Source organism: Ctenopharyngodon idella, chromosome 8, assembly GCF_019924925.1.
Source record: "Ctenopharyngodon idella isolate HZGC_01 chromosome 8, HZGC01, whole genome shotgun sequence".
In the NCBI taxonomy this organism is placed as follows: domain Eukaryota; kingdom Metazoa; phylum Chordata; class Actinopteri; order Cypriniformes; family Xenocyprididae; genus Ctenopharyngodon; species Ctenopharyngodon idella.
In genome coordinates, this window is record NC_067227.1 from 18862654 (window position 1) to 18882882 (window position 20229).

The 20229-nt window shown below is 38.7% G+C and overlaps 2 protein-coding genes and 1 long non-coding RNA gene across 4 annotated transcripts; 1 reads left to right on the forward strand and 2 right to left on the reverse strand.

Moving 5' to 3' along the window:
• Window positions 1-460: 460 nt before the first annotated feature.
• Window positions 461-5358, reverse strand: tuba5 (tubulin alpha 5). The gene is made up of 5 exons (XM_051904245.1): window positions 5126-5358; window positions 3064-3286; window positions 2687-2835; window positions 1153-1833; window positions 461-1072 (listed from the first exon to the last, which is right to left on the reverse strand). The coding sequence occupies exons 1-5, from the start codon at window positions 5126-5128 to the stop codon at window positions 779-781; spliced, it is 1350 nt and encodes a 449-aa protein (XP_051760205.1). The 5' UTR covers window positions 5129-5358; the 3' UTR covers window positions 461-778.
• Window positions 5359-5437: 79 nt separating this feature from the next.
• LOC127517993 (uncharacterized) lies at window positions 5438-6850 on the forward strand. The gene is made up of 2 exons (XR_007931421.1): window positions 5438-5587; window positions 6022-6850. It is a non-coding gene; the product is annotated as an uncharacterized LOC127517993 (long non-coding RNA).
• On the reverse strand, window positions 6151-19143 carry klhl12 (kelch-like family member 12). 2 transcript variants are annotated; one of them, XM_051904243.1, is made up of 12 exons: window positions 18949-19143; window positions 17914-18152; window positions 15020-15173; window positions 11790-12007; window positions 9451-9600; window positions 9179-9293; window positions 8888-8994; window positions 8480-8675; window positions 7955-8113; window positions 7647-7745; window positions 7225-7411; window positions 6151-7110 (listed from the first exon to the last, which is right to left on the reverse strand). In XM_051904243.1, the coding sequence occupies exons 2-12, from the start codon at window positions 18094-18096 to the stop codon at window positions 6984-6986; spliced, it is 1695 nt and encodes a 564-aa protein (XP_051760203.1). In that variant the 5' UTR covers window positions 18097-18152; window positions 18949-19143; the 3' UTR covers window positions 6151-6983. The 2 variants fall into 2 exon arrangements, with proteins under 2 accessions (XP_051760203.1, XP_051760204.1); XM_051904244.1 differs by having other exon boundaries at window positions 18923-19137.
• Between the last annotated feature and the right edge of the window lie 1086 nt (window positions 19144-20229).

Below are 20229 nucleotides of genomic sequence, written 5' to 3' on the forward strand. Positions count from 1 at the left end.
ACAATAAATACCAATGACTTTCTTGGGTCTCCCAACTAAAACAGCACATTACAATTATGTGGTCATGAAGAAAATTTCAGTGCTTTAGGGTTACTTTTCAGCAGGAGAGAATAAAAAGCTTGTCGCCACATGGCTTGAGCCAAAAGCAGCAAATCCTTGAGAAACCTTTAACTTTTTTGAAGCATGGTCCACTTGCCCCTGCTGGTAGATGCTGTAATTACACAATTCTGGGAGAAATTCAAAGTAGCCTTGTATTCAGGAGCTACATATGAAAATCAAACATAGAAGCTGTTTAAAAGCCTGTTTTTGTTCTTTAATAGATCTTTTTAAAATAAACAGATAAAACCTTGAACCTATTTTCCACCTTATAGTTATGAAACATTTGAAGTCACTAGCTAAAGCTTCACATCACCTGAAACACATTAAGGGATTCATTTCTCTTTAAGAAATACACACAAAGTCAATAGATACGACAATTTATTCGTATTAATCACTTACAGCATGTATGAGAAAGACAGCTTACAAAACAAAGTGTTCACAGACAGAAATGCCTTTGGCAACTCGTTTCTTTGAAATCAGACAGAATGGGAGGTATAGAAAAAGAACAAAACCTGACACAACAGAACATTTATAAGTCACACATCAGGGCATTGTTTCCCATCATTGGGATTTTATAAGGCAGCTTGCCATTGGAGAGGTAAAATACTGCTTGTAAGTGCTGGAGTAGGACTAGTTTCTTTTCTGACTGTAGGTCTCAGATCAGCCTCTTAAAGCATCTTTAATACTCCTCTCCCTCCTCTTCATCCTCCACAGACTCTGTGCCAACCTCCTCATAATCTTTCTCCAGTGCAGCGAGATCCTCTCTGGCCTCTGAGAACTCTCCCTCTTCCATTCCCTCGCCGACATACCAGTGTACGAAGGCACGCTTGGCGTACATCAAATCGAACTTGTGGTCCAGTCGGGCCCAGGCCTCGGCAATAGCCGTGGTGTTGCTCAGCATGCACACAGCTCTTTGTACCTTGGCCAAATCTCCACCAGGGACCGCTGTAGGTGGCTGGTAATTAATGCCGACCTGTCGATAAAGAGAACACATTGTTAACTTAACTGAAGTTTAAATAAAGGACACATGAATGTTTTGTCAATCTCTCCCACCTTGAATCCAGTTGGGCACCAGTCCACAAACTGGATGGAGCGTTTGGTCTTAATGTTGGCAATAGCGGCATTGACATCTTTGGGTACGACATCACCACGATACAGCATACAGCAGGCCATGTACTTCCCATGCCGGGGGTCACACTTCACCATCTGATTGGACGGCTCAAAGCAGGCGCTGGTGATCTCAGACACGGACAGCTGCTCATGGTAAGCCTTCTCAGCAGAGATGATGGGAGAGTATGTGACTAGGGGGAAGTGGATTCTGGGATACGGCACCAAGTTGGTCTGGAACTCAGTCAGATCGACGTTCAGGGCACCGTCAAAGCGCAGCGAGGCGGTGATGGAGGACACGATCTGACCGATGAGACGGTTGAGGTTGGTGTAGGTGGGGCGCTCGATGTCGAGATTTCGGCGGCAGATGTCGTAGATTGCCTCGTTATCTACCATGAAGGCACAGTCAGAGTGTTCCAGGGTGGTGTGGGTGGTTAGGATGGAGTTATAAGGCTCGACCACAGCGGTGGAGACCTGAGGAGCGGGATAGATGGCAAACTCAAGCTTGGACTTCTTGCCGTAGTCGACCGAGAGACGCTCCATCAGCAGGGATGTGAAACCGGAGCCAGTGCCTCCACCAAAACTGTGGAAAATCAGGAAACCCTGGAGACCGGTGCACTGGTCTGTCTAGATTAGGAGGGGGGGGGGGACAAAACAAAGAAACAAAAGAAACAATTGAGTACAGCAGATATACTGGTCTAAATTACACTTATGTAAGGGGATATGGATAATTTACTCAATTACCCTCATGTTGTTCAAAACTGACATGACATTTCCATGATATCTTGTGGAACAAAAGATAGGAAATAAATAGGAAGTTAATAGTAACCAAAGTGGTTTCATTAAAAACATGTTTCAAATTGTTTTATGTTCTGCAGAAGAAAATCATACAGGTTTGGAACAACACGAGGGTGACCATTAATAAAGGCCTTCTGAAGCAAAGCTATGGGTTTTTGTAAGAAAAATATCCAAATTTAAAACTTTAAAATCTAAAATAACTAGCTTCTGGCAGATGACCGTACACATACTGTGCAAGTCAACTTGTGCCACAGGAGTGACCGTGATGCAAAGTATGATGAAGGATGTAGGAGTAGCGTAAGCTTAGACGCTTCTCATGATTTAAACAAATAGAGCTGTGCAACAAACTCAAGCTCCTCTTATATCGGAATTCTCTGACATTTCTCTTTAAAATTTCTCGTTTCAAACAAATCAATGCGTACGGCCGTCTGGCGGAAGCTAGTTATTATAGCTAAGGTTGTAAATATGGATTTTTTTTTTTTTTTTTTACGAAAACCCATCACTTCACTTCAGAAGGCCCTACAGAAGAACCCCCTGGAGCTGTCTCCAATTGCGTTCATCTGAAAGATGAGGCTAGAGGGTGAGTAAATCATGGGATAATTTTCATTTTTGGGTGAACCCTTTGAGTTGAATATTATAGTCTGTGCATCCTTACTTAGAAGGTCTCAATTATAGTTCATACCAATTTGCGGACACGCTCCAGCACCATATCAATAATCTCCTTGCCAACAGTGTAATGGCCTCGGGCGTAATTATTGGCTGCATCTTCCTTCCCAGAGATGAGCTGCTCCGGATGAAACAGTTGCCTGTAGGTTCCAGACCTTACCTCATCTGAAACATAAGATACAGGTTTTTGATATACAGCTCTATATTTAAAAAAACAAACAAACAAAAACAAACAAAACATGCATTCCAACTTAAATCTTAAATATTTGCACTCTGGATGTTGGTCAACGTACAAAGATTTCAAAATTTCAGGGGTAATAAAACTAATTTGCTACAAGACAGAATTTTTATGATGGTTGATAGTTTCAATAACCAGTTACATAAATCATTTACCAATGACTGCAGGCTCCAGATCCACAAACACAGCTCGTGGCACATGCTTCCCAGAGCCAGTCTCACTGAAGAAAGTGTTGAAGGAGTCATCCCCACCACCAATGGTCTTATCACTTGGCATATTGCCATCAGGCTGGATGCCATGCTCCAGGCAATACAACTCCCAGCATGCATTGCCAATCTGTACTCCGGCCTGGCCAACATGGATGGAGATGCACTCACGCTACACAAAGAAAAAGAAATGGCTTTAAATGGCTGCCAACCAACTTCTGCCTCCAGGCCTGCGAACCTGGTGACCTCAGTACATGATGGGTAGTCTTTCACAGTTAAAGGTATTTTACATCAGGTTTTGATTAAAAAAATAAAATTATATTATATATATATATATATATATAAAATGTTTAGTGTGTCCAAAGCAATTACATAAAAGACTGCTATTTTCTTTGCCAGGTAGCTTTTTTTAGTGACAAGTAATAAAAAATTAAAGGCCATAGTCTTAAAAATAAGATTTGTGTCTGTCGAGTTGAAGTCAATTAAATGTAGGATATTGACCTTGCATGAACCTATTGAAGCTGAAGCTTTAATTCAAGTCTTAACTTCCTCATGCAACTGAACTTGAAACTATTACAGTTCAATCACTAACTGGAGTTGAAAGGGGAGACTGAACCTCACTAGGGAACCTGGACAACACCTGAGCCAGATTCCTGCATTTTAGTGACTGAATGAATCATTCTTTAGTCTGCTCTAAAGACCAAAGAATATCCAATGAACGTACTTGCAGAAATCATTTGAATTTCACTTCCTCATCTTAAAGCTCCAACCGGTGTTAAAATGATGGTTCAGAAAATGTTCCAAACCTGTGTGACTCCCTTCAGTGGAACGCAAAATGAGATAAGCTTCAGTCACCATTCACTTTATTTATATGGAGAGTGAAAGGAACGCAATTCATTGACTGAAGCAGCCAATTCTTCCATTGACTGAAGCAACCAATTCTTACAGATATATCCTTTTATGTTCTATGGAAGGAAGAAAATCCCACAAGTTTGGAATAACATGCGGGTGAATAAAGGACAGAATTCTCGTTGCGGTAAGGACAGAAAAGAATTCACAACACATTAAGTTATTAAAAATGGTTAACAGTAGGAAATTGACTCAGAGTGCGCGCTCTCCGATCTCTCGCGTTTTATTGTAAAATGGGCGACAGGAAGGAGCCAGTAACCTGAACTCTGACACAACAGAGGAAGAAGAGAATAATTCAGCCGCTAACATCAAAACGACACAAACAAGTAACGGCGTTTTAAAAGAACGACCGCTCCAAGAATAGCTTGAGGGCTAAAAGTCTGTAAAAGTTGGGGGGGAAAGTCAGCAGACTCCCATCCCCCAGCCTCGCGCTCCCACCGGACCGCGCGCGTGAACGGCCTCCGCGGTAGGATTCCAGGAATTCCTCACGCGCACCTTCTGAATTATATCACATTACGCTCTAATCATACATTCCAATCAGAAAAAGACTATTATATTCATTTTCAAAGGTCGCCTACATAAGAGTCACACTTCCTGCATCGAGGGCAATAAATATTTCAAGTCAAAGTGAAGACACGGAAGAGATGTGGAGATAAAACGACGCTTGCAATCGTTATAAAAAGTTGGTTGGTGTGACAAAAGTAACTTTTGCGGTGTCAATGTCTTAAAGGGATCGTTCACTCAAAAATGAAGTCACCCTCATGTTACTCCAAACCTGCATTATTTTTTTTCTCCTGAAGTACTTTACTGACAGTTTGAGTCACATCTTTTTAAACGTGAATGCAGACTGTCAATCTGCCCAAAATCTCCTTTTGTGTTCCACGGAAAAGAGAAAGTGACACTGGTTTGATATTACATTACGGTGAATACCAAAATTTTCACATTTAAGTGCACTGCCCCTTTAAGATGCTTCAAAGAGAGCCACGCGACTACGAAGTCTGTTTAATAAAACGATTCAAAAAGTGAAAAAGACCACGCTTGATTTTTTTTTTTTATTAAAGCTGTAAAGCATTTCTATTTTAGAGCCTAGAGCCTTACTTACCATTTTGATTTAGTCTTCGTGGATACAAGTTTTAGAGAAAACGTTAAAGTCTTTCGGTGGGAAAAAAAAATCACCAAAAATCTGTTTTGAGCTCCGTTGACTGCAGACGCGTAACGTATCTCCGCCAACACAGCAATATGGGGCTAAAGGTCCGTGGTTCAGTCTATATACTCGCGTGCGCGCTCACACCTCCCGCTGCAGCTCGCGATTGGCCAGCAGCACCATCAGCTCCCTCCTTGCCATGTGATTGGTGTAACCAAACACTCATTTTGGATTTAAAAGTGTTGCAACATTTCTAACCGTTCTCGAGAGCGAAATAGTTGGGCCATCATGTCTCCGCCTTGAATCCTGACAAAAAAAAAAAAAAAAAGGTTATAGGAGAGCTGAATTATTTAAATTTTTTGTCTTCACGAGAAGGGGAGGTTTCCTTGGAAAGATCAAATTTCCTCTGAGGTGCTTCAGGTATTTCTTTTGTTCGACAGTTTTCTTCACAAAAGTTCTTTAACATTAACTCAAATCATTTAAAGACCCAGTAAAAACAAAACTAAGGTTCTTTGTCTTTTAGTCTATGTATCAGCTCTGAAGTAATCTATGCTAGTGTACACCTGAAAGCTAGAAAAGAGTTGTATTTACAAGTGGGAAACTCGGAATTCTAGATGATACGCGAGGTTCTGAGTTGTAACGTTGAAAGGAGAATGTTGATGAACATCTGAAGTTTGAGTTTCCCAGGTGTACTTGAAGGCAGCACTGGATGCATGTCTCAACTTCCTGTTTCAGTAGGAAGAATGTCAGCACAATAAAGAACTGCAAATCTAACAATTGCAATGGGTCTTTAAATAATGAAATAATAGCAAATTCATCAGACAATAATTAAAATATTTTTGTTATTTTGGCAGAGGGAGTGCAGCTACCATAATATTCAGCAAGTGTGGACCAGTGTGACTTGAGATTGATTTCTAGCATCTCCTATTTTAAAATGATCTCACAGGTAAGCTGATGATGTGAAACATTTGTAATGGCTTCAGTTGTTACATGATAAACAGACTTTTCCTTTATTGTCTTTATCATGGAATCACACTATTAAAACAGCATACCACATCAATGATATACTGAAGAACATCCACCATGCAAGTCATCCTTCATTCATATTAACGGGTCAGTTTTCAGTATTTAACAAGACACTTTTCACAGAGAGAGCACAGCTAAATTCACCTGCGCATTCAGATTCACACTACTAAAACACCAGCACACTGGCTTCATGATATCTCGCTGATGGTTCTGTACATGACGGAAAAATCCCTGGTGCATCAGGCATGTTGATAAAGGGTCGAGTCAATGAGAGGAGCCCCAGCAACCAGAGATGATGACAGCAATGTCATAATGGATGTTACAGACAGGATCAAAACAGATTACGCAAAGCACCTCTGCTGTCACATCCTGATGAATCTGACAATATTCTCTCCATCAGGAAGGATTCAGTCACTTGGGCAGTAAGGCATACACATACTTGTCTCTTCTCTGAGACATTTTGACACCAGTAGGTTATTATATTGCACTTTAGAGGACCCAACTGAGTAAATCTCACAAGTATTAAAAGATCACAGAGTTCTGTATGAAGAGGACAAAAACATGGTGGTAAAACACACATGTTGACTTTATCATAAAGTTAGTGTTTTTCTCCCTCATTAAGGGACTGAGATCTCAGATGGCAAAAAAAAAAAACAACGTAAATCCAAAAAGAGCAAAGAGTCATAAAAAGGCTGGTAATGGGATCTGATGCTCCACTGAGCAATGGAGTACAGATTCCAGCTTCCAGATGTCATTATAAAGCGTCTTTATGTCAGAATAGTTTCTCTTCTCATTTTTCTCTAAGCACACAAACTCCTGCATCACAGCGCTGTGTTGCCATTGAAGTCACCACTTCCCAGCTGTCAATCACAGGGTCATAACATTCAATGCTGCTGAGCAGCGAGTTCCCATCATATCTGCAGAAAGAACATACATGCAATATCAAAGCAAATGATCAAGTCATACATTTATTTTCTGGTAGTAACAACAGCACAAACACAAATGGTAAAGGTATTACATTGTCATCTTACCCTGCAATGGCATAAAGGCGGCCCCTCAGGACTGTGGCTCCTACGTAGCAGCGTGGTGTGGTCATATTGGCCACAGTGGTCCAATAGTCTGTGCGGATGTTGTACACCTCTACGGAAGACAGGTGGGCTGTGCCGTCAAACCCTCCGACAACATATATGTGATCATTTAGCAAAGCCACACCAGCCCCTGTAACGCATAAATAAAAGCAGTCATGGTATATAGCAGTGGTCTTCAGTGGGGGTTTGCGGATTATTATTTGATATGAAACTAATTTGAGAAAAAAAAAAAAAAAAACATTTGAACGGTAGTATAAGCAACATGCACTATATAGAACTGTTTCTATTCACAAATATTTTTAGGACCTGTTATTAAATATAATATTTTCATATTCTATGTGTTAAAAAGAAGTCTGTGGGTGTACCTGAGCGTTTGTTGGCCATGGGAGTGACGCTTGTCCAGTGTCCTGTGTGAGGGTCATACCGCTCTACAGAATTCAGGATGTTCAGACCATCATAACCACCTGAAGCCACAACAACAATGTTTACCATGTTTGAAAAGCTGCATGTCTGTCTGAACATGTCTTTGCCAAGCCTTTTGAGTTCCTGCCATTATCGATGCTAGTTAGGAGCAAATGTATTGTTGGTTTCTCAGCACAAGAAAACTAGAAGAAATGTCCAGACATCCAGTCATATTCATTTATATTCATTTCAACAACTAATAAAACACTACCTAAACAATATATGAGGCCGCTGGCTACAACCAATCCTGCTCCCTCTCTGGCAGTCTGCATATCTCCCAGCATGCTCCACTGGTCAATATTGGGGTCATAACGCTCCATGCTGGTGTGACGTCGACTTCCATCGAATCCACCCGCAACATAGATCATATCTGTGAAAAAAAGAAAGAAAGAAAAAAATCAGTCCAAGCTTGACTAGTTCTAAAAAAAACCCCAACGTTCTATTTGACACAAAGCTGGTTTGTTCAACCGACTTGAAAAAGAAAAGCGCTTCAGGCGATGTAGCCTAAGAACACTAAAGAAAATCATCCACTGAACCCACATAATTCAAACTCACTGAACTTGTTTGGTTGGCAGATTCAGTTTCAGTCTTATGTGAACTGTGCTGCTTCATTCAATGCTCATGTACCTGTAAATCTTCATAAACGCAATCCACCTTGACCCAGAATCCATAAGAAACCACTAGAACTCAATGATTGTGTAAGAAAAAGCATAATTTCCCCATACAGAATAGATACCTCCAAGGGTTGTAGCTCCTGCAAGGCCTCTGCGTACATTCATTGTGGCAACAGAATACCAGACTCCATCTTCATCTGCCGTGTAGTCCAAACACTCAACCGAACTCAACCGCGATCGACCGTCATAACCACCGATAACGTAGACGCGATCATTCAGGGCGACGGTGGCAACGTAGCGTCGCTTCCTTGCAATGTTCTGGAACATAAAAGATGTTTTGAGAGAATTCCCTTTGCTGTTTTTCCTCTGCTGTTAATTAGCAAACTGCTGGTCGAATTACCTTCAAAATTCATACAGGATCACACTTCATTACACTAACATGCTAAAAAAAAATATTACAAACATACATGATGATGTTTGCTTCAGTGGCCCTTTTGTCCACTGTTTTATCAAAGGACAACATAACTCACAGGAAGAAAGCTCCACTCGCGGGTTTTGGGATCATACTTCTCAACAACGTCAATGGGTGATTGCTGGCTGCCAAATCCTCCGATAACCAACAGAACCTCTTTGGCACCTAAAACCCATTCCAGTGTCAGAAAGTAGTTGTACAAGGCTTCACAAGAAAATCACAAACATGTTATGACATGCAAAACTGATTCAGCAAAAGAGTGAACTGACATAATGAATGATATATTTTGAGATCAATTAGACTGAAGGATTTTAAGCCTAAATACTGAAAACACACAGAGGCATCAGACCGAGTCTCGCTTGGGTTCGAGGACTCTGCATCTCGCTGCGCAACTCTGGCCGGAGGTGAAACTTCTTTGCTTCATCAACCAAATCTCGACATGGCAGACTGCAACGTATCAATGGCTGAAACACAGACACAAACACTCAATACAAATATCATGCAATAACACACACAAAATAAAAACACAGGTGGGGACATCGACCCCATGAACATTAAAGTCTTTGCAACCGCAGCATCCTTTACATTCATGCAGGCACCATGTATTTGGCAGAAGCTGACCTCTATGTCAATGACATCAGTGATGTATCTTGGGGTGAGCAGCGGCATGCGCACATACTCCAGTAGATCAGGCAGGTACGGCTCTCTCTCTTTTCTGTTGTGCTTAACCCAGTTCAGAACTGCCTCGAATACAGGCTCTTCGGAGTCAACCTACACATGTACATTAACATTCAGATTTGTTGAGGTACAAACCCTTGTGGCAAAACTAACTTTATTTGTTGCTTCTAATTTTCATGGTTTAGATATGTGACTTTTGCATGCAACCATAAATTTAAGTCCAAACGTTGTAATTACACCTTCAGAATTAATGGACTGTAGTGAAAGACAAGAATTTAACAACACAAAAGGTTGGTGTTTTTGTCTGAGAGTCCATGTGTGCATAAAACAAGACTAAAAGGGGGGTTACAGGTCTGCACTTGCGTTTTTACTTGTCTATTACATTTTGTTGCTGAAAGTCTCAAAAACACAAAAGAAAGACATTTCAAACTTGCGGAGAAATATGGTACTCAAAACCAGCCTGAACTGGTTAGTCCGTGCAAATTTTGCAGACTAATGTCCAACTCTGACCAGTAGGTATGTAAACTTATGAGTATATTCTACAGTGTTTTTTTATTTGCTTGTGCCCTTCAAGTGGAGTCAGAAATATTGTAATTGCAAGTTCTGAGCAAATAAATGACCAAGCAAAGTCATATTTACAAGAGGAACTCTAGATGATGCACAAGATAATATCATACAGTGCCACTTGAAAGTTTGTGAACCCCTTGCAGAATCTGTGAAAATGTGAGAGATAATACAAAATGCATGTTATTTTTTATTTAGTACTATCCTGATTAAGATATTTTACATAAAATATGTTTACATATAATTCACAAGACAAAAAATAGCTGAATTTATTAAAATGACCCAGTTTAAAAGTTTGGGAACCATTGATTCTTAATACTGTGTGTGGTTACCTGGATGATCTACGACTGTTTGTTTGTTTTGTGATGGTTGTTCATGAGTCCCTTGTTTGTTCTGAGCAGTTAAACTGAGCTCTGTTCTTCAGAAAAATCCTCCTGGTCCTGCAGATTCTTCAGATTTCCAGCATCTTTTTCATATTTGAACCCTTTCCAGCAGTGACTGTATGATTTTGAGATCCATCTTTTCACACTGAGGACACTTGAGGGACTCAAACACAACTATTAAAAAAGGTTCAAACATTCACTGATGCTCCAGAAGGAAATACGATGCATTAAGAGTCAGGGGTGAAAACTTTTGAACAGGATGAAGGTGTCCAAATTTTTCTTATTTTGTTTAAATATCAATTTTCTTCATTTAGTACTGCCCTTTGGAAGCAACAGAAGATACCTACATGTTTCCCGGAAGACAAATTGAGTACAATTTACCTTGTTCTTCAAGGTAAATTGAATGCATCGTGTTTCCTTCTGGAGCATCAGTGAATGTTTGAACCTTTTTTAATAATTGTGTTTGAGTCCCTCAATTGTCCTCAGTGTGAAAAGATGGATCTCAAAATCATACAGTCACTGCTGGAAAGGGTTCAAATATGCAAAAAAATGCTTGAAAGAATCTGCAGGACCTGGAGGATTTTTCTGAAGAACGCTGGGCAATTTAACTGCTCAGAACAAACAAGGGACTCATGAACAACCATCACAAAAAAAAAAAAAAAAAAAAACAGTCGTGGATCATCCAGGTAACCACACACAGTATTAGGAATCAATGGTTCACACACTTTTGAATGGGGTCATTTTAATAAATTCAGCTTTTTTTTGTCTTGTGAATTATATGTAAACATCTTTTATGTAAAATATCTTAATCAGGACAGTACTAAATAAAAATTAACATGCATTTTGTATTATCTCTTTTATTTTGTTAATTTTTCACAGATTCTGCAAGGGGTTCACAAACTTTCAAGTGGCACTGTATATCTCAAATCTATAGATATCAGTAAGCGGAAAGCAAGTCTGTAGTGAATGGTAAAGAATGATTTTGCAAGTTTAATTTTATAGGCTGTATTTCAGTTATTTTAAAGGGGTGATGAACAGCTGATGAACAAGTGTAAAGTTAATCGCTCAACTTTCACGTTTAGCTTTATGTAACAAACATTTAGATACAATGTATAAATGTGATAGAAATGATTTTTTTTTTCTGAATTCAGATGTAGTCATTTGTGTTTACTGTTCACAATATAATTTGTTTTGTTTAGAATACTTCCGTGTTATGTTTCCAACTTGAATGTGTGGCACTGTCGCAATAACTTAACGAGTTTTGCAGGTGCACTCGAAAGCAGGGACTCATCGAAAGTGAAAGAGGGCAGAGAAGGTCACTGCAGACAATCTCACCTGGATCTCATCACACTTGATGAGCTTTTCCACTTCACTCTGACTGAGCAGCATAAACTCTTCCTGTTGCACCACCTCAGCAAAATGCTTTTGTGAGAACAGTTCAGCAGCCTGCATCAAGTCCAGACAGTTGTGCGTTTCTGCAAAGTCTCTGATTCCCAGACAGTTTGATGGATCCAACTGACTATTAAGAAAATCACAGCAAGCCCTCTTCACACCTGTGAGGAACACACACACACACACACACAATAACATCAGACTTGTTTATCTGTGCATTAAATACAACAGAATAACCTCCACTCAACTGGCAAATTGAATGAATGCATCAAGCAGATGTAAAGAAGCAAACTTTTTTTTTTTTCCCCGCACATATTATAGCCTCAGTATCATTTTTTGCAGACGAACCTGCTATGATTATTCAACAACATTCATTTCTTGTCATTGGCAACTGGCGTGCTGAGAAACGGGCTTTCGTCTTTAATGCAGATCACCTGAGGGATTTGGCCATAGTTATACTGCTCTTGATGGCAATTTCCATTTCCTCCTGCTCAAAGTAACCCAGAAGCCTAATGCTGCCACCATCATTTTTGACAGCAGGGAGTGTTGGGAACAGGTGTTACCTGGGTGTCAGGCTACATTTTGTTTGTGCCAAACATGAACGTTTCAATTTCAGGACAAAGAACTCAACTTTCAAAAGATTTTAGATTTTGTCACAGGGCTTTTTTGTCACAGCCTTTCTCAGAAACGTGTTCTAGTTTCAGTGCTCAATAGATTTTATAGATGCCTGAAAAGGATTTTTTCCCTATTTCAGACAACGTACAATTGCTCTACTTATCTTTCTCAATTTGGTAGAAGAGCCTGATCTTAGAAACATCTGGGATGTGTTGTTTTCCATTTTGTTTCCAAGGACACAGTGTTCCTTAGAAAGCTTAAAGCATTGCAAGTCTTTTTATAACCATAATCAGCTTTTATAACCATATACATATACAATTATTAAATGATACACTAATCCTGAGAAGAGGTTATGACTGGATGCACATCATGTAACATTTCAAAGTGACTGAATGTGATTCATGTTTTTCCACCCATTTCGGTTTAAAAATACATTTTAAGAAATCTTTACTTTTTATCCCACACACTACAAAGAGAGATTTGTAGGTAAATTATGTGTATTTTGAGAAGAAGATAAACTACCATTCAAAAGATTTCAGCGAGACTTTTGTAAAAGAAATTAACACTTATTCAGCAAGGACTCGTGAAAATAGTTCAAATAGTGAAAGTGAATACTTTTACATTGTTACAAAAAAAATCAGCTTCTTATAAAAGCTGTTCTTTTGAACTTTCTATAAATTAAAAAATCCAGGAAAAATGGTTTCACAAAAATATTAAGCAGCACAATTGTTTTCAACATTGATAATTGGGAGATTTATTTCTTGAGCAGTGTCAAGTTCAAAACCAGGTAAATGTAACTGCTGACTGGTGTGCGTTGTCTTAAGATGAGTCTGTTAATGTTTGCTAAAAATGGCCATACTTCCTTTGTTTTTTTTCTTTTGTGGAGGCATTGAAGACAGACACAGATTGAATAAAAAACTTCTTAGAGATCAATCAAATTCTCCTCTAATCTTTATTTTCGGCAGCTGAGCTGTAATAGCAGGTCTTTGGCAATAATTGCACCCTGATTTCATGCAGGTTTGTACTTGTGTTTGTCTCCTTCATATAATTAGAGTCTCAGTGACTCCTTATTATGCTCAGATCTCAACAAGCATGTGATGTTCATTCTCTCATAGCAGAAAAACAATCAATTCATGCAGAATATTTTTTAAAATGCCACATGTAAAATCAAATACATACCATATCACAGGTTAAAAAAAGGGTTATAATTAGCTTCATTCAGATGTGCTTATCTTATTTTACTTTAAGCAATAAGCACATATAAAAATTGATAAACGTTGTACATGTAATCAACTCTCAAACGTGAAATGGGTTCGTTAAAATGCCCCTATTATGCTATTTTAACAGTTTCTAATTTTGATTTGGAGGACTTCTACAACAGGTTTACTTGCATCAAAGGTCAAAAAACACTTTAATTTTCCCATAATATACACTGCACATCACCACATTTTCCAATGATTCTCAAATGATTCGTCCAATGCTTCAGTTTCTCTAAACCCCTCCTTTCCTCAAGCCTACTCTGCTCTGATTAGTCAGACGGCCCAGTCTGTTGTGATTGGTCTACTGCTTACAGTGCATGTTGGAAATGAAACACTCATTACCATAACTGAATTTCAGCCCCGGAGGCTTCCTAAAGCTCAGCAATTGTACACACACTGTAAAGACAGTAACGATTTTACCATATCAATCCGAGCGCTAGTCCAATGATGAAATATTGGAAGAACTAGTTATTCAACCTGAACCTCCATCGCAAGGACGACTTGAGCAGGACGTTTCTTAGTGATACACTACTCAGTTTGTCATACATAATGAGCATCAGCATTAACAAGTGTACTGTATGTCCATCAACAAACGATGTGTATATTTCTATTTTGGGTAGCCGGAGACTTACACATTATAAAACACAAAACTACGTATTTTGAACACGTGGTAGAAAATATATACATCAATAATTAATCATACTTACAGGTTGTGATTCTTAGGAGCAAGCTGGTCCAAATAAAGTGGGTACTGTCCCATCTTTAATGGATAAGCGTTTTGTAAATCCCATTTAGCCCTTACAGATTTGAGAAGCCATCGTCAAAAGGTTATACTGATGTGGTATCCCTGTGGTAATTTTAACCACTGACCTCACTGTTTGGAAGTGCTTAAAAAGAGAATTTGCTTTTGCAGAGCAGAAAACAGCGTCTTCTCGACATGTACACAACACAAACCAGCTACAGTGTTTGAGGGTGGGTCATAGACATCGTTCACGAGCAGCCAATGAAGACCGTAGGTGGACAATATGCAAATGTGTTACCGCGTTACATATACAGGTCACAGAAGTGAGACTGGAATTCCTGACAACTCATTTAGGCGGTTCATAGTCGATTCTTTCTTTTGGGAGACAATAACTTTATTTATCGTGCACTTTCAAGTTTACAACTTTGCAGACCATTTACATTCACAGACAGCTATATTACATACTGCATGAAAGGTGCATAATGGGGACACTTCAATGTTAGAATCCAATAACAACAAAACAACAATGTGAGCTGGGCTGGTTTGTGTGTTTGTACCTTTAAGCTGCAAGAGACAGGCAGCGGGCAGCAGCTCCTGAACGTTTTCTACAGTAACCAGCACCGTCTCTGTGTAAACAAAATCCAGCAGGATCTCCATGGTGGATGCTGTGAGGCCCTGAATGTCCACAAAGGACTTCCCTTTTTCAGCAAGCTATAGAGTAACAAAAAAATAGAGTGACATAAAAAATATTTTTCTTTTTACAACCATTTAAATCAAAACACAATTTAGACTGTAAATTAAAAATGATGCATTTGTATGGATTTATTCACTCTGGGGGGGAAAAGCTGTCAAGGTTTTTTTTTGTTTTGTTTTTCTTCCATTATCAATTTTCTTCCCTTGTCTTGGCAAAAAAACTGACAAACAAGCCAGCTTTCCAAAACCAGCATTCCAGATTGAGTACAAAATAAAAGCTACAGTTGTAACAAATAACTGAAACAAAAATAAATGATAAGGACAGCAAATGTATAATATTTCTACCCTATCACCACAGCTGTAATATCATCATTATAGAGTGCTGCAGGGATGACACATTTTTGTAGGCATAAACCCGGAAATGAGTTGGCATTTTTGCACTTCCTGTTCCACTGTCCTGAAGTTAATGGGGTTTTTTTTAATGGGTTTTTAGATAAATGCCTGAAATAGCATTGGTGAACACAAGCTCAAACTATTTTCACGTTTTATTCTATAACATTAGTGATAAGTAATAACCCCTTAAGCTTTTACGTGTTTTAATAATAAAGGGTTAGTTCACCCAAAAAAGAAAATTCTGTTGTTAATTACTCACCCTCATGTCGTTCCACACCTGTACGTCCTTCGTTCATCTTTGGAACACAAATCAAGATATTTTTTGATGAAATCTGAGAGATATATGACTCATCCATAGACAGCAATATAATCAACACTTGAGACATCATTAAAAAACTCGACGTGACTGCAGTGGTTCAACCTTAATTTTATGAGGCGACGAGAATACTTTTTGTGCGCAAAAACAAAACAAAAATAACGACTTTATTCAACACTATCTTCACTTCTGTGTCATTTTCATACGTCGTTTACATCCAGCGCTTCCAGGTTCTACGTCAGAACGGCGGCTCATTAACACGGAAGCCTTCACTGTGCTTACTGCGTCACCTGCGTAAGGATAATGACAGGGAAGAGAAGAGACTGTTGAATAAAGTCGTTATTTTTGTTTTGTTTTTGCACACAAAAAGTATTCTCGTCGCTTCATAAAATTAAGGTTGAACCACTGCAGCCACGTCAACTGTCTTAACGATATCTTTACTACCTTTCTGGACCTTGAAAGTGGTGATTATATTGCTGTCTATGCACGAGTCATAACTCTAGGATTTCATCAAAAATATCTTAATTTGTGTTCTGAAGATGAACGAGGGTCTTATGGGTGTGGAACGACATGAGGGTGACTAATTAATGACAGAATTTTCATTTTTGGGTGAACTAACCCTTTAAATGGCATCAGCCAAACTCACCTTCTCACCAGTCAGCTTTTACAGCCTCATTGTGTTTAAATTCATGCCCTTGCAAACTATTTCAACTCAATTTCAACCTACACGTTTACAGACCACTAGTACAATTATCTTTATTTTATATATATCCCTATATTATGCTATAACACTATTTTTCTTACATTGTACAACATTATCATCAATCAGTTTGCATCTAGCTTGAATACATGCGTCGTGTTTACTCTAGTAACACTAAACCAGCTTCAACATATCTGAGAATAAGAGACCGCCTGCACCTCCTACTGTGAAGGAGCAGAATTGCAACAAAGTTAAAGTGATTTTTTTATTTTTTTGATCTTTGTGCCAATCTTATTGATATGGATTAGTAGAGAGAGGACAGGGAATGTTGAAGCAAGTCTGCCATGTCAGGACCCCAATGGAGTGTATTTTAATACAATGATGCTCAAATGAAGGCTTTTCATTGACATTAATTTTGGTCTTTATAGTTTTTTGAGACATAAATTGTGAACAGACCGCTCCAGTTAAAGGATTAGTTCACTTTGAAATGAAAATTAGCCCAAGCTTTACTCACCCTCAAGCCATCCTAGGTGTGTATGACTTTTTTCTTTCTGATGAACATAATCACAGAAATATTAATAAATATCCTGACGCATCCTAGCTTTATAATGGCAGAGATAGGGATCAATGAGTATGAGCTGAAGAAAGTGCTTCCAGTGCTTCCAGTACATCCATCCATCCTAAATATGTGCTCCACACGGCTCCTGGGTGTTAATAAAGGCCTTCTGAAGCGAAGCAATGCATGTGTAAAAAAAAAAATAAGTTATGAAGTAAAATATCTAGCTTCCGCCAGACCGCCTTCCGTATTGAAGTTTACGAAGAAAGTGTAAACTGGCGTCACGTCAGTTACACTTTTTCCGTAAGCTGAATAGGGAAGGCGTAGGGTGTAACTTAAGCTTTGTGAACTGCAAGAGTTTGACACTTTCTGCGTACGTTGAATATGGAAGGCGGCTCATGTGAAAGATATATATTACTTCATAACTTGTTAAATATGGATTTTTTTTTTTTTTTTTTTACACAAACGCATCGCTTCGCTTCAGAAGGCCTTTATTAACCCCCCGGAGCCGTGTGGAGTATGTTTATGATGGATGTATGTGGATGGAGACACTTTCTTCAGCTTATACTCGTTGATCCCTATCACTGCCATTATAAAGCTCGGATGCGTCAGGATATTTATTAATATTTCTGTGATTATGTTCATCAGAAAGAAGAAAGTCATTTACACCTAGGATGGCTTGAGGGTGAGTAAAGCTTGGGCTAATTTTCATTTCAAAGTGAACTAATTCTTTAAGACCACAGTGATTTCTGTAATGTGAGTGATGAGTGTGGATATAGAGGGTGTTTGTTACCTCGCTGGTGAACATGGCACAGAAATAATCACTGCAGGCTGCCAACACAATGCGGTGGGCTGGGAAATCTGTGCCCTCCACCCTCAGAGTGATGTCACACAGCGTGTTGCTCTTTCTTAGGGCGTTCATGGCATTCAAAATGGATTTGGCATGTGAATTGGTCATGATGTCCTTGGGTGCCATGACGACAGGGGGTGGGGTGGAGTGACAAAGCCTCAGGCACTGCAGGATGATGATTTCTGCAGGACACATTAGTGACCACTTTAAAACAACACAGCTGATCCCAAATACACACAAAATCCAAACTTATTTTACATACTTTCTTCTGTGGAACATAAAGGAAGATATTTTGAAGAATGTTCCCAAACAGTTTCGGTTCCCACAACTTTCATTGTATGGACAAAAATACAATGCAAGTCAATGGGAACTAAAAAATTTTGGTTACCAACATTCTTCAAAATATCTTATTTCAAGATAAACAAAAGAAAGAAAGTGTAGAAAGACATAAGGGTAAGTAAATGATGACAGAATTTTAACTATTGGATGGAGTAAAGATCAGATCATTTGTGTCCATTTTTGTATCTGTATATTAGCTTAGAAACTGGCAGCTGTATATTGACATTTGTTGAGAAAGTTACTTTTAAAAAGGATTAACCAAAAAGATCTGTCTCAAAAGAAGCAGTGTCTCAATGAAACAGCTCACTAAGCATCCTTTAGGATACATGAATCTTTTCAGCAGCATCTTAGAAAGAAAGAGACATTCTGAAACATAATACAACAATGTAAATATATAAACAATAAAATATTTTAGTTCAGGTCTAGCTGTAGACTGAGGAACATTACGCCTGTGTTACTAGAGAGGGAAAACAGGAATCCTTTCTTCGTATTTAATATTTTCTTCGTATAACTTCATCTGAAAGTGTTGGTGTAAATCAGGTGAGAGTTTAAGTCTCACAGAGGTGATATGAGGCTACATGCTAAGGCTAACTAAAAACGGAAGATAACCCACACATAAACATCTTCATGTGAACTCACAGCGTACAGCTGATCCACAGCAGAACAGAAACGGACCAGGACTGGATGACAGCACACGGCGGTCTATTTGGACATCTGCTGGCACCCCTTACAGGGAGACCCTCGCAGGTGTGAACCGAATTAATTTTACTCCAGCAATGAAAAGAACAGCGTTCACGTGTGCGCGCATCCCCAGCAAAACACTGCGACGTCACCAGCGCGCGTGCGCAGTGTAAGAATTGTGCTCGCGCGTTTTGAAATAATGTTATCTCAAGTCACACGCATTCTGCCCTTCATTTGATAATGAATTTAAAAAAAAAACTTCATTTTATGATAAAGCGTTATAATTTGTTATAAAACATACTGTTTTATAAAACAACGCAATAAGAAGTACCCTCAGACAAAGAACTTATATTGACTTTTTTGCCTCAAGACAAGTGGAAAAGTGGGCCGCTGTAAGTTAAAAAAAGTTGTTAAATAACTACAGCAACTAAAGAACTACAACTACCACAAAGATGAATTTAAGTGCTTGAAGAATTGGACATAAGTTTTAGTGTTATATGGTAATTTGTCAGCTATATATATATATATATATATATATATATATATGTGTGTGTGTGTGTGTGTGTGTGTGTTTGGCTTCAAAATTTACATTTTTATATATTATTGTGTTTGAATTGTAGATCAAAACTTGAAAGTCTTTTCAAGTAATGTAAACCATAGACCTCAATGGAAACACTTTCACATTGCCTCCAACTGCTTATTCGTTTAAATTTTTTGGACTACAAACAGCTGAATAGCTCTCTCTATATAATAATTTGAAGTGAAAAGTCATAAAATCTTTTGACAAACAAAATATATTGCTATAACATGGCTAAGTGAGATTTATAGTTCAAATTGGGCATAAATGACACAGTGGTGCTAGTTTTGGATAATAGTGTGTGAGTATTTTCATTGAGAAACTATAGGAAATCTAATTTATCCTTTTAGTGCTGTTATTGTTGTATTAGAAATGTTGCCTTGGCAACATTTCTTATATAAGCTGAAGTTTGAAAAGACTAAAACTGAAAAAAAAATTACAGCTATATACACTATATTGCCAAAAGTATTGGGACACCCCTCCAAATCATTGAATTCAGGTTTGTTCCAATCACTTCCATGGCCACAGGTGTATAAAATCAAGCACTTAGGCATGCAGACTGTTTCTACAAACATTTGTTAAAGAATGGGTCGCTCTCAGGAGATCAGTGAATTCAAGTGTGATACTGTGATAGGTTGCCACTTGTGCAATAAGTCCATTTG

Excerpts from the sequence above, each read along its gene's own strand:
- tuba5 (XM_051904245.1), bottom strand. Across the intron at positions 1,834-2,686 it reads TGGAGCGTGTCCGCAAATTG|ACAGACCAGTGCACCGGTCT; the intron begins GTATGAACTATA and ends CTCCTAATCTAG. Across the intron at positions 1,073-1,152 it reads GGTGCCCAACTGGATTCAAG|GTCGGCATTAATTACCAGCC; the intron begins GTGGGAGAGATT and ends CTTTATCGACAG.
- klhl12 (XM_051904243.1), bottom strand. The coding sequence starts at position 18,096 with ATGGCACCCAAGGACATCATGACCAATTCACATGCCAAATCCATTTTG. Across the intron at positions 9,294-9,450 it reads CTGATGTCATTGACATAGAG|CCATTGATACGTTGCAGTCT; the intron begins GTCAGCTTCTGC and ends TCTGTGTTTCAG. Across the intron at positions 7,412-7,646 it reads CATGGCCAACAAACGCTCAG|GGGCTGGTGTGGCTTTGCTA; the intron begins GTACACCCACAG and ends TATGCGTTACAG.